Genomic DNA, 12,944 nt, shown 5'->3' with positions numbered 1-12,944 from the left:
TACAATGCAATTAACCCAAACGAGAAATTAAAAAATTATTTTTATGTTATTTCTGAATTTGTTAGTTTTATTTTAAATTAAAATTTTGAAGATTCTATGTTCTTATTCACATAAAAAGATAGTACTTAAAATCATGTCATATAGAGTAGAATAAAGGAAATATTTACAGTCAAACTCCCCTTTAATAGTTATAACTAGGGGTGTACAAAGAAAATTGATAAACCGTACCAAACCGATAATTTGAGTCAAACCGGAAAAACAAAATCTGATGTGATTTGGTTTGGTATTGAAAAATAAAATATGATCATAATTTGTTTGGTTTGGTTTTAACTAAAAAAAGTCAAACCGAAGCCAAACCAACCCGATAATACATTTATATAATTTTTAAAAATATTTTATACATATAAATGTTTATTGTAATATAATTTATAAATATTTCTTAAACTTTTTCAAGTTTAGACTTAACACTCTTGAATGGTAAATAAATTTTATAGCTCATAAATGTAATAACTCAAACAAAGTTCAAATCAATACTAATGCTAACAAAAGAAATCCAATTCAATACTAGGAGCGACGATAGTGTTGGATAATTATTTTAGTTTTACATTGGTTTATAATGAAAATGCATAACTTAGTTTATCTTTTTCTTTAGTGCTTAGTTATGTAATTAATGTTAGTACTTATTAGCTATATTTATTTTAGCATGACCTACATAGTATTTTTAGATTATGTTAATTTTTATTATGGCTTATTAATTAGCAATATTTATTTTATGTAATTTTATTATTTTATCTTTATTATTAAATATTTTAGTATAATGCTATGACTTATCTCATATTATTGTGTTAGTTTATTGGAAAACATATTATATAGATGTATTTTACTAGGATTTAAGAAATATTTGGAGCACAAAATTACATATTTTATGCTATGAAACCTTTACCGGGAAAAAACCCAAAAAACCGAAAAAATCCAAAAAAACCCGAAAAATCGAGATTGAAAAATCCGATTTTGTTGGTTTGGTTTGGTTTGGTTTATAAATTTAAAAACACGACAACATTGGCTTGGTTTGATAATTGAAAATTCCGAACCAACACCCATAGTTATAACAACCAAGTTTCTTGGAACCAATATTTCATGTTATGTTATAATATTTGTTCTTTATAATAGCATTTCATTAGTAGGTAAAAATATCCAAAACAAATGAAAATATGATTAATGTACAATATGGGATCTTTAGTTAGTGGAATGACTGGAGTCCACACGAGGGATTGTTGATGAAAGTAGAGGAAGCGTGTTACACGTTATGATTAATCACTTCTCATCTATTAATTGTTGAATATGACTGATGAGCAGTATTAGTCAAGCTTTTCAAACAAGGAGAGAGCTAATATAATACCAGCAAACCAATCTGAATTTAACATAACATAACATATTGCTACCTATAAACACTATCCACAATCCAAGAAATTTATTTTTCTTTTCCTATTTTTTTGTTTGACAACCTTTCCCTGAGACTACTAGCAATTAGGATCAAGGGTAAATCAGTTCTAAAAAAAAAAGGGGAACTGGGAAATTCATGTCAGTATTATAATTTTCAATTTTCATGTGACTATCTCGACAAGAATAAAACTTAGTATGATGCCCCAAACAAAGTCTTCAATCCCAAAATTGGTATAAATCCAAAGTTGAATTTTTGGAGATCAGATCAACAGAATGTAGAAGGTGGGGTGGGGGTGGGGGTCGGGGGTGGGGGAGGGGGATCATCAATCATCATACGATAGAACTATATCGGAAATTAAGGATAGGATCATATATAGGAGCATCAATTGATGCCCTTCATATCGAATAAGAGCAATATTCTTACCGCAATAAAAAGTTCACTCAAATTGTAAGTGGAATGCCCCATACATGTATCGAAACATTTCTCAAAGTTTTCCTTAATTGAATATTATGTATATATAAAAATAAATTACTCTGCTTATTCCCTTTTATAAGACACAAATCACAATTACTAGATTAATTTTGTTTCAAAAATAAATAATCATGTTCAAGATTCTATATCATCACATATTCGATACTCCAAAATCTTCATCCTTTCTAGGACGAAGTTATAATTAATTAATCCCTCATTTACGTAACCATCAACTATTAGAAGTTCTCCCATTTTCTCAGAATCTTATAGTTTGCGTTCCAACTCATTTCTCTCTCTCTCGAATCTCAGATTTTCCAAGTTCTACTATGCTACTAATTCTTCTTGACTCCTGTCTCCTGCCTTGCCTATATATATATATATATATATATATATATATATATATATATATATATATAGCTTTCATTATAACCCTCAAGTCCTTAACTCAACTTAAAAAACATATTGGTTAACATACAAACATATTGTCAATCTATAACGCATCTTGAAATTCTTCATCATGCCTAGGGTTCCGTTCAGCAGCTTTAATCTCCTTCTTCATCTCAGGTTAGATATCAAACTACCTTCCCTACCACGCCTTTTTTTTTTTGAATGTTTATTCTCACAAGAACATGTGAAAACTATTACATTGCTTGATCTTGTTTGGATAGGTTACCTAGATATCGTATTGTTAATTTAAGTACAAGATTTATTTTGATTGTTACTTAAATTATATTGTATCGTATTATGTATTAAAACCCGTCGTTACGTAACAACGAAAAGTACCACTTTATGTGACGATCGATTTGATTTTCCTCTTATCTTGCCCCTTCATTATTATTAAATAATTCTATTTTAGCATTTTCCAAGATATAATAATTCTAACTCGTATCTTACTTTTTCTTTGTAAAATTGCAAGTTTATTCTTCATATTATTGGTGTATAATATCATGAAACTAGGGGTGTCAATGGTTCGGTTCGGCCGATTATTTTATAAAATTTGTACCATACTATTTTTTCGATTATTCTATTATGTGTAACCAAAATTAATTTTTCCGAAACTGCCCCAATCATGTCGGTTTCTCTTCGGTATCAGTACGGCTCGGTTAATTTCCAGTTATTTATTTTTTAGTGTCATATAAAAGTCACTAGTAGAAGTAGAATGCAACAACATGCCTACTTTTATAGGGCTTCACAAAACTCTCTATACATTTTTACTGTTTAAAAGGTGATGAATTAAGAAAACATGAAAGATGGTCAGAGTATAGATCCATCGACTATTCTATAGTAGTGTAAAAGAAACATAGAAAAGACAAAGAGTATGAACCAAGCTTGGACTCGAGAAAAAGTGTATAGAAGATTAAATATTCAAAAGATAAGCTTAAATCATACGAAAGGAAACATATTCAATTCATTATAGTTTGCTACTCATAATTGCTAGAATACCTTGTGTCTTTCTAGTGAATATGTTGAAAATAATTTAATTTCAATAGGAGTAGCATAATAGGTCAGGGAATTAGAATTTTGAGTTTAGCTGTTGGCTTGTAACCGTTTTCATAACTCCAAGGCCCAAGGAAAAATGTAATACTTTATTATTTTTAAACTTAATAAATAAATATATTTTTCACATCTAAATTTATTCGGTACGATTCGGTAGTTTTTCGGTTTATTTTCATAAAATAATAAACCTACCCTAATTATCGATACAGTTATAAATTTATATTAAAACCTACGGTTTTATTAAAAGAAACCTGAAAATCGGTACGGTTCGGTCGGTTTTTAAATATCAATTGACACTCTACATGAAACGACAACAAACAATAGAATATATCCAAAAATAATATACATCAAAACAATACAGTACAATACAATACAATAAGATATGATACAATATAAAACGATACATATCAACCATCCGAACAAAAAGTTATATATTTTGAAAATAATTTAACTTTAAGTTTCTCAATTTATAGTCATATAAATGTCATGACATGTTTTAAATCACAAGTTTAACAAATCTATTTTATGGAAACTTAAACATGAATGGAAGAGTGGAGTAGTTAGCTATTTTTTTGTTGGTGCAGGAGAGGATACAAAGTAGCAGCGGAGAATATAGGACGACGGCCTGTTACTTCCAATATTAGGAAGGTGGCCGAGTCTTCTTCTTCTTCTTCTTCTTCAAACAATATTGAGAAAAGCGTAGGGAAGGAGATATTTTGGATGAGAGATCCCAAGACTGGAAACTGGATCCCAGAAACACATTTCAATGACATCGATGCGGCGGAGCTACGACAGAAGTTTCTATCCTCCAATAGAAAATTCACAATGCCAAAGGCATAGCGCAGCCTCCATATTTATATAAGTAGTATATTCTAAGGTTTCTCCTAATATATGTTGTATTTATAGCCTTAGCTTTCCTCCAACTTTGCTTGAAATAATAGAATAAAAAAGTTTGTCCATTATTATGAGGGTTAGCTTTGTTGTTTGGATGTTCCAATTCATGTATTATATTGCTAATACTTCGCATTGCTATTTCATATTTTATTCCATATAAAATAATACATGTAAATATTTTTTATGAGGATAACTAATGTTGGATTTGGTACGAGTATTATACTACCTTGTACTCTAAACAAGCAGGACTTACGGTTTTTTATGATGGACATTTAATTAAATCATACTTTAGAAGCTCTTTTACATTATATAAAATTAAAGCCTTAATTAAGTGCGTCTTTTCTTCAGTTTATAACAATGTTAATACAAGGACAAAATTTCTCTCTTTGATTAATACCATTACCGACCAAAATAATCCCAATTGAATACCAACCAATATTATATAGAACTCGAATGATTGATGAAAAAACAACACAATAGTTTGAACTAATAAACCTCTCGAATTATGTGTTTGAAGAAGTTGACATTGTAATAAATATGGTACTATACCTTCATAGAACTGGAAAATGTGAATGTGGCACAGGTGCCTGAGATGTGCGCTTTTCCTCCACCAACTCGAAGAATAGTGATGTCTGATGCTGCTTGGAGCTTGTCTTTTTAGAACTCAGTTTTTCAAACTATGCAGCTAGCAGGGTGGCAGAAACGAGGACCTTCATCATATCCTTCACATGTGATCTCTCCCTTCTCATCTCTATAACAAACTACTGATCTTCGAATTGAGGGGCAATATATATATAACACGAAAGAAAAAGACCGAAACTTTAACAGATTGGTATGGCTTGGAGTAAAACCTTAAGCTTTATGTTGGAAACTGAAGATGATTAAAAGTAGTTGTGATTGTATTATTGTTGATTGAGATATTGCTACTGCTTGCATGCACCAAGAGTCTGTGGGCAGGCTTTTCCCTTTCGGACGAAGATGAATTCAGAGTAAGTGTAGGAGCTGAAAGAAAGTATCTAACACCCATTGATCCTAATGCCAAAATTTGGAGCGGAAAGAAAGAGAGGAGAATCCTTTTATGTCTTTCTCCTACACTACTGCAGTGGAGCTTCAAATAATAAGTTGTATAGAAAATATTAAGCTAAATATGGTTCTGGGGCCGATGGGTTCAGCTTATCTTTTAACTGTTGATGTTGGTGATGACTGATCGATCATCTGGTCAGCTGATAGCACTATTTTTCTGTTTGATTAGTTTGCGTGTGGGTCTCTCAATAATACAATTTATATGGAGATATGGTATATAACCTCTCATTCGCCACACTTTTCTAGCTAGGAACAAAACAAAAAGAAGTTTTAAAGTCGCTCAATAATACAATTGTTTGAATACGGCATGTGTTGAGTTAAAGTGGAAAGTACAAAACCCAAGTGTCTCTAATTTTACATCAGCTGTGAATGTTAGATCAGGCCTCTTCGTTGTTCCTTTTACATCCATTATCTTGTAGTAGAGTCTGGAGTTTGTTAATGAACTGAATCCATTATTTTATGTTTTAGATATGATATAATTGTGATGGTCTGAGAAGTTGCTGCACTAGTTACATGATCAATGTATTGCACAAATCACATTTATATTTCCACTGCACGTCTGGGCTTGGGATAAATTAACAGGCTACAGTTTGAGCTGAAGCTTATACGCTTCAACTACGAGGAAGGGCGAATCCGAAATAGAAAATGACAAACAATCCCCAAAATTTGGGACATTAAAGTCCTGACAGTTCGACTATATTAAGTAGAGGCCAAACAAAAACATCCGCAGACAAGAGCCAATCTGTGCTTATTCAAAATTCTCTATGATTAGGATTCGCTAGGAGCAGATTTCTTAGCCGCGAAATTCATTCATGAACTTCTCATGGAATTCGGTAAGACGGGATACAATAGCTGGTATCTTCTCTTCTTGTGGTAATATTGTGCACCTAAAATGCCAGGTTCCAGGAACCTATACAGAAGCAACAACCAATTCAGTGCAAGAGAGACAAACATGTACAGGATAATCAGAAATGCTTGCTTTTTCTCTGATGACATTTTAACCATTCAAGTGAACAGTTCATGCAAGTTTACTGAAAATGGTCGGAGACTATTACCAAAGGCTATCAATATTAATAATGGCATTGACTAGATGGCAAAGCTACAAATGTAACAATTACCTGACGAAATCCAGAGCCTGGAACAACAACGATTCCAGTGGCATTAAGGAGGCGTCGAGCATAAAAGGCATCTGGTGCAGTTTTAGCTGCTTCTGCTGCTTTTATTGCTTTATCGGGCAAGTTAATACGTGGAAAGAGATACATAGCCCCTTCTGCTCTATTGCATGTCACTCCTTCCAAACTATTTAATGCATCTTCTAGTGTCTGATGGTATCATTAAAAGAGGGGCAAAAAAGACGAGACAAAAAGAAGATTTAACAAGTTGACAGATATAAACTCAAAAGATGAAGCTAAAATATGAACTCTATAGGAGCAAATTTCAGACATCATTTTTTGCCTGCTATATTAAGCACTTCTTATGTTCAGGTTCAGTTTCTCGTACTTCAAATGAACTAGCTAATTATATAATAGCATCAATATCCTATATGTAAGTTCTCGCTAACCTTTGCACGTCTTGCCAAGGAAGAGAGTATTCCTTCTTTCTCAGCAGAAAAAGACTCATATGATTCATCTCCCACCTGCATGTACCCATGCTCTCTGCATAAACCTTTTCCTCCGGGAATATGCAAGGCAACACATTATTAGGAAATAGCAATACTAACCTTTGGGGGACTCATGACGAGGCTTGCAAGTATCTGACCAGAGATATTGGAACACAGATTGACAGACGACAGTTTGTATATCTGTTCCCTCACTTCAGGGCTAAAACCAGTGACCTCCATGTAACCTCCTCGCTTTCCACACTCTCCATAGAATCCTAAAGTCGCCAAGGTAAATGAAAATATTAGAATAAAATTATTTGCATTTGGAAGAATAGAACCCCTATCCCCTCTTAAACCACTCCGATGCACCACCCAAAGAAATGACAAGGTAAAGGGAAATATGTACCTTTTGACACGGACTGGAAAGACACTAAAGATATATCCTTTTCACCATATCCCATAGAGCGGGAAATTTTTTTAAATGAGTGGAATTTCTTGTCAGGCACGTAAACATTTTCTTGATAGACCTGTATGAGTTCCACAAATTATGAAAGAGAATTACAACAGTGAAGTCTAATACAACCCCAGATTGCTTAGAAATGCAAAATCTGATAGTGATACATCAAAAAACAAGTTCAGAGTCACTGCTAAACAAGCTGCTGACAGAAGCAAAAGAATTTGTCATATCAAGCATAGAAGAATTTAAGAGGATAATTAACTCACTTCATCAGCCAGAAGGACAAGGCCTTCCCTCTTGCAGAACTCTACAATTTCCCGTTGATTGGCCTCACCAAGAACCTATAGTTATGCATAGAAAAATATTCATACCACATGAAATGGTTAAATAGGGGTTTTATTTCTATTTTTTCTTTTTTAACCTTTTTTTAAAATTTAAAACTAACCATATTCCATGGCAGCAGTCTCTTGTCAGAGATGTATATTATGTTCCTATTTCTGAAGAAAAATCATAAATGAGCCATCCAAAATCTCTATTAAAAGCCTACCTGCCCAGTAGGGTTGCCTGGATTGATCACAACCAAAGCCCTAACATCAATACCCTTGGATTTTGCAGTTTTCAGCTGTTGCTCAAGTTCTGAGATCTCAAGCCCCCATCCTGTTTGTTCATCAAGATAATAAGGAACCTACAAAACCAGATGATATGCAAATATTAAGAACTTCTCAAAGGATTACCTTTCAAGAATCAAATAAAGGGTCTTTGAAGAATAAGGTGATCAGAGTAATGCATGCACTAGTGGTACTTTCAAGGAAAGCTCTCATAAGAGCGGTCAAACACGGCATTCAGTAACATTTGTATAGACATTAATCTTCAGTTTCATTTTCAGCCAACTAAACAACTAGCACAAATCAATTTTATTTTGAAGCAATGGTACATACAAGAGTTCCACCATGGAGGGCAATTGAAGCAGAGTAAAGAGGATACTGGGGAATGGGACAGAGAATTCCATCATTCTCTGACCTGATGAGCAGCTGCATCATCATGTGAACCTGAAAAAAGGGAAAGAACCAACATTACCAACTACGTGAGATTTGCTACAAGCTACTTTCCTCAAAGCTGTGAAAATGACAAGGATATAAATATAACTTACCGCTGGGCTTGCACCATCAGTCAAGAAAAGATCATTTGGATCCGCAGGGAAGCCATCACGAGCTTCAATACCAGAAGCGATTGTATCGCGTAATCCTTTGATACCCTATTTAGGAAACAAAAATAAAAAGCTTTCTATTATCGGCCCTATACAACACTCTGGAAAACAGGAACAAGCTCGACAAGATAGTCACCTGACTGTGGCTGTATGCACCAGTTGCTCTCCCAGGAATTTGGTCAAGGATCTGGAAAGCTCGTTCTATGGCATCCGCACTACAAAAGAAAAGAAAGAATGAAGGACAGCAATTGCAATTTCTCAGAGTTCACAACAAGTTGAATATTTTATATTGAAGAGGTCTCCTCTTTCTAACAAATGGTAGCACAGCATAACCGAATACTTCTCAGAACAAAAAATCGTGTCAAGATATTGCTGAACCAGAAGGAGACTTAAAGTTGATGAAGAATTCTTCTTTACACTTTTTCTCACTAGTAAACAGGTTTTAAAAAGTGAAGCCATAAGGTAAGACATTTTGTTTCTCGTTAGGCGATGTATCTATCCCTCGAGGCATGGGGCTTTAGAATTTTCAATATTATATAAATAAAATAATATATGGAAATAATTCAAACGATGAACATCTTTAGGACTTGCAAAAAGTAGAAAAAGCTGATAGCGAATAAAAGAACCGAAAACTGTGGATGTTTCCAATGAAAACAAAAACAGGACAGATCAATACAGAAGCAAGTTATTGCATAAAATATTGCATTTCAGTGCCACTCCAAATACACCCACAAACATCCCCCAAGACACCAAATAAGTTGTAGTTTTGAAGTTGAATCCTTAAACCAAAAGACTTAGACATCAATCATTTCTAATACTTAGAAATAATAAGTATAAGTGATCTTATAAAACTCGGCCAATACATCTTGGGCTACATCCTAAGTTATGAAGCGTGATCCTGGAGGAACTTGCACTCTGCACATGTCCCACACAGCATTTTATCAATATCGCATCTTGAGGCTTCCATCACTCATATCTTGCAAAAGACTGATGGTGACTACGAATAAGAGGCAAACAGGGAATTCCTATTTAGTATGCATCTAAAGAAGGAACACTTGACTGGAAATAGATGTGGTTGAGCGCTATAAAAACATTAGAACAAACAGTTTCTCTCCAAGCCTTTCCTTTAGCTGCCTCAAGTAAACAGTTCTCAGTAGTATTTCTTTTCTTTTTTGATGAAGTTCTCAATAGTATTCCATTGAATATTGGTTGCTCATATTCATTGAAATAGCTCATTTTTTCTTTACTTGCATAGACTTCAAAACAAAGACTTGTTTTTATGAGTTTGACATTTGAATAAGAATTAAAAAGACAGCCACCGCATGTTGAATCAACTCCTGGATATTATTGGCTAAACAACAAAATAGAAGAACAGGTGCTGACTCATGTCAATAGCGGGATCTATAATCATATCATCTTCTAAGCGTACAGGGAATAGACTAATGACATGGAAATTTGCTGATAAACTCATGTTACAGAAGCCAGTTATATATGGATATTAGGTGCATATTTTATTCCATTCAACTAAAAGATGCAGTGGCCGACAAACTCCATACCTGAACAGACCTTGTGTTTCACTTTTGTCTAAAATGGCTGGATGGTCGCACAATGCAAGGACCTAACATAAAAAGTCAGCCTTACAAATCGCCGATTATGTCTAATAAGTTTTGAAAAAATATGAGTAATCTTGCCCACCTCTCTAAAGAAAGTGATAGGCTGCTGAGCCAGTGATTGAGGATTTCCAATATTGCAGTATAAGATCTGCACGTAATCAGAGGAACGATAACAGAATAAATTAGAAACTTAAAGAGGTTCTAGGTGGTGCCTAGTTCAGGTCATCAACTTATGACCTACGTGGAGCTTTGCAAGAATAGTTCTATTGAAGATCTATTCCCGAGACTGACATCAATTACAAAAAATGGGTGAAGTGTTTATAAAGCATGGATTGTTAAATCAAAAATGGAAAGAAGAAAACCAAGTTTACAAGAGTGAGTACCTCATCAAAGGGATGAGAACCTGGATTCTCCTTGATTTCTTGCTGCAATTTCTGCATCAAAAAGAAAAATGAAACAAGCCTCTCTGAACATATACAAGTTCTTCAAAATTATGAAATTCAGCAGATCCAAATAATAATGGCTCAATCAACAGAAGTCTCAAACATAGATTCCATATACAGTTTACAGGAATCAACAAACAAAAGCCATAGCCAGTAAACCAAGTAAAAAGACTACCTGAGCAAGTGTGACAATCTCTCCACGGACAGCATACTCACAGTTCAAAACCTGAACCCAACAAAATGGACCATAAAATTAGTCAAGTAATGTAAATTCAAGACAAAAACTCGAAATAAGGTCTTTGAGAAAACTGGCAAAACCGCAGCATTTAAGTCGAGGTAGAAAGCGTCAAATCAGATGATGAATGCAACAATGTATCAATTAACTCTCCAATAAAGACTCAGTACTCTCTATTGATTTTCGCATCAGCACTTACCAATTCCAAAGAATGAAGACTCAAAAGATCCTATTTTTGGCAACAGATTAAATTGGAATAGAACTAGTACAATTTCTTTTTGGAAAAGGTACAAATTTAACCAACATTTGACCGTTTAAAAAAAAAAGTAATCTAATGCAATAATGGAGAGCCGCGGAAAGCAGAAGCAATAATTACGCCTCAATTACAAACAGTTGGGTCGTCTATATAAATCCTCAATATCCATTTCTCCATTTAAACTCGTTCCGTTACAACACAAAGAGCCATGAAAACCGCTCAACAAATACTATACTAGGTTGGTAAAAACCCAGAACGAACAATAGTATAATTTATTTATTACCAATAGCGAGGAGGCAAATTCAATTAACAGAAGAAAAAAATCGGCGAAACAGTAGAAAAGATTACATCTTTTAGATGCAAGAAAGCAGAAAAAATTAAAATTAAAATTTCGATTACCTTGGGGTTAAGGGTGTCTAGAGTGACAGGTGTGGATGAATAATCGGAAGCCATTGAATCAGGAGAAGGAGAAGAAGGCTGAAGAGTGGACAAGAAACGAAACGCAGCAGGTAATGGGGAAGTAAGAGGAGGAGAAGAAGAACAAATAGAAGTAGTAGTTCTAGTTCTGGTTACAGTACTGGTGATGAGATTTCTAGCTCTGTGGGTTACGAATCTCCGCATTGTGAAATCTGGTAACGATTATAAAGAAGAATGAGGAAAGAGGGCAAGGGTTAGAGTGGTCAAGATTCAAAAAGCAAGTGCGTTTGACTTGTTGCCCACGTCTCCAAGAAGACAATTCCAATGTGCTTTTTCTGTCAAGTTAGGCTTGGTCACTGTAACCAATTTATATCTCAAAAGTCAAATCTTACGATTTATATTTCCTCGAATATAGAGTAAGCTGTTTTAGGTTTCGGCTGTTTCTAAAAATAAGGTGAAAAAAGATTTGGTTTATTCTTTTTTTTTTCAAGACTTAAACCTTAAAAAAAACACCTTAAAGCTGTTGAAATTGGTATTTGTCTCCCATGATGGCTTGCCCTTTATGTGATTACAAAATTTAAAAAAGAAATAACAATTTTTTTCTTCAGTGTTCTTCCTTGTTTTATATAGTTTCAAGCTCTGTTCAATTATTTTCCAGATTGCTAATGCCATTGTCAACACAGCTCATCGAGGCTTATATCTAATAAGATTACTCTTGCCTTTACTCTATTTTCATTCATTATTTACAACTATTGATTTCTTTGTTCAAATTTTGGATCGAACTGATTGTTAGAGGCCTTAAAATATAAATTTAATTATTTCTTCCAAAAATAGTTTTTGGGTCAAATACTTGTGGCATTAAATTTGTTATAACATTTATGTAGTTACAAAAGATTTATATTAAAGATAAAATAAAAGTGTAAAGTTAATTTTTTTTAAATTTAAAAATATACTAATAAAATTGGGACGGACTAAAAAATGTGCCACATAAATTACAATAAAATAATTGTTGAAGTACTTCGTGGACTTCATTACGTTCTCCACAAATAACAAAATCATTTTTGTCATTTTTGTTCTTCAGAGAAAAGTATACAAATGACTTTTCATCCTATAGAAAGTTCGTTTTCTTTCCCTTTCCTATTGTTCTTTTGCACACTTAACTCAGCGTTGAGTTTTACGTATAATAGAAGTAATGTCCCTAAATTGGTGCTGTTGCTTTTAAAGAATTTGACCCACATGACAAATGCCTTCATGGGAGGTTTTAGACCTCCATAGCTTTTTATAATATTGAAATTAATAAAGTTTTTTTTTTTAGATTTCTTATATA

The 12,944-nt window shown here is 33.5% G+C and overlaps 1 protein-coding gene across 1 annotated transcript; it reads right to left on the bottom strand.

Moving 5' to 3' along the window:
- Positions 1-5,914: 5,914 nt before the first annotated feature.
- LOC107821527 (alanine aminotransferase 2) lies at positions 5,915-11,977 on the bottom strand. The gene is made up of 15 exons (XM_016647957.2): positions 11,600-11,977; positions 10,885-10,935; positions 10,650-10,700; positions 10,349-10,414; positions 10,210-10,271; positions 8,790-8,868; positions 8,597-8,701; positions 8,385-8,495; positions 7,994-8,131; positions 7,713-7,787; positions 7,396-7,516; positions 7,110-7,264; positions 6,951-7,025; positions 6,508-6,711; positions 5,915-6,299 (listed from the first exon to the last, which is right to left on the bottom strand). Exons 1-15 carry the CDS (start codon positions 11,819-11,821, stop codon positions 6,183-6,185), a joined length of 1,632 nt encoding a protein of 543 aa, XP_016503443.1. The 5' UTR covers positions 11,822-11,977; the 3' UTR covers positions 5,915-6,182.
- Between the last annotated feature and the right edge of the window lie 967 nt (positions 11,978-12,944).

Source organism: Nicotiana tabacum, chromosome 22 (genome assembly GCF_000715075.1).
Source record: "Nicotiana tabacum cultivar K326 chromosome 22, ASM71507v2, whole genome shotgun sequence".
NCBI lineage: Eukaryota > Viridiplantae > Streptophyta > Magnoliopsida > Solanales > Solanaceae > Nicotiana > Nicotiana tabacum.
Note: the sequence above shows the minus strand (reverse complement) of the source record. Positions and strands in the feature narration are given on the sequence as shown.

Excerpts from the sequence above, each read along its gene's own strand:
- LOC107821527 (XM_016647957.2), bottom strand. The coding sequence starts at position 11,821 with ATGCGGAGATTCGTAACCCACAGAGCTAGAAATCTCATCACCAGTACT. Across the intron at positions 10,415-10,649 it reads GTTCTCATCCCTTTGATGAG|ATCTTATACTGCAATATTGG; the intron begins GTACTCACTCTT and ends GATTACGTGCAG. Across the intron at positions 8,702-8,789 it reads GTGCATACAGCCACAGTCAG|GGTATCAAAGGATTACGCGA; the intron begins GTGACTATCTTG and ends TTTCCTAAATAG.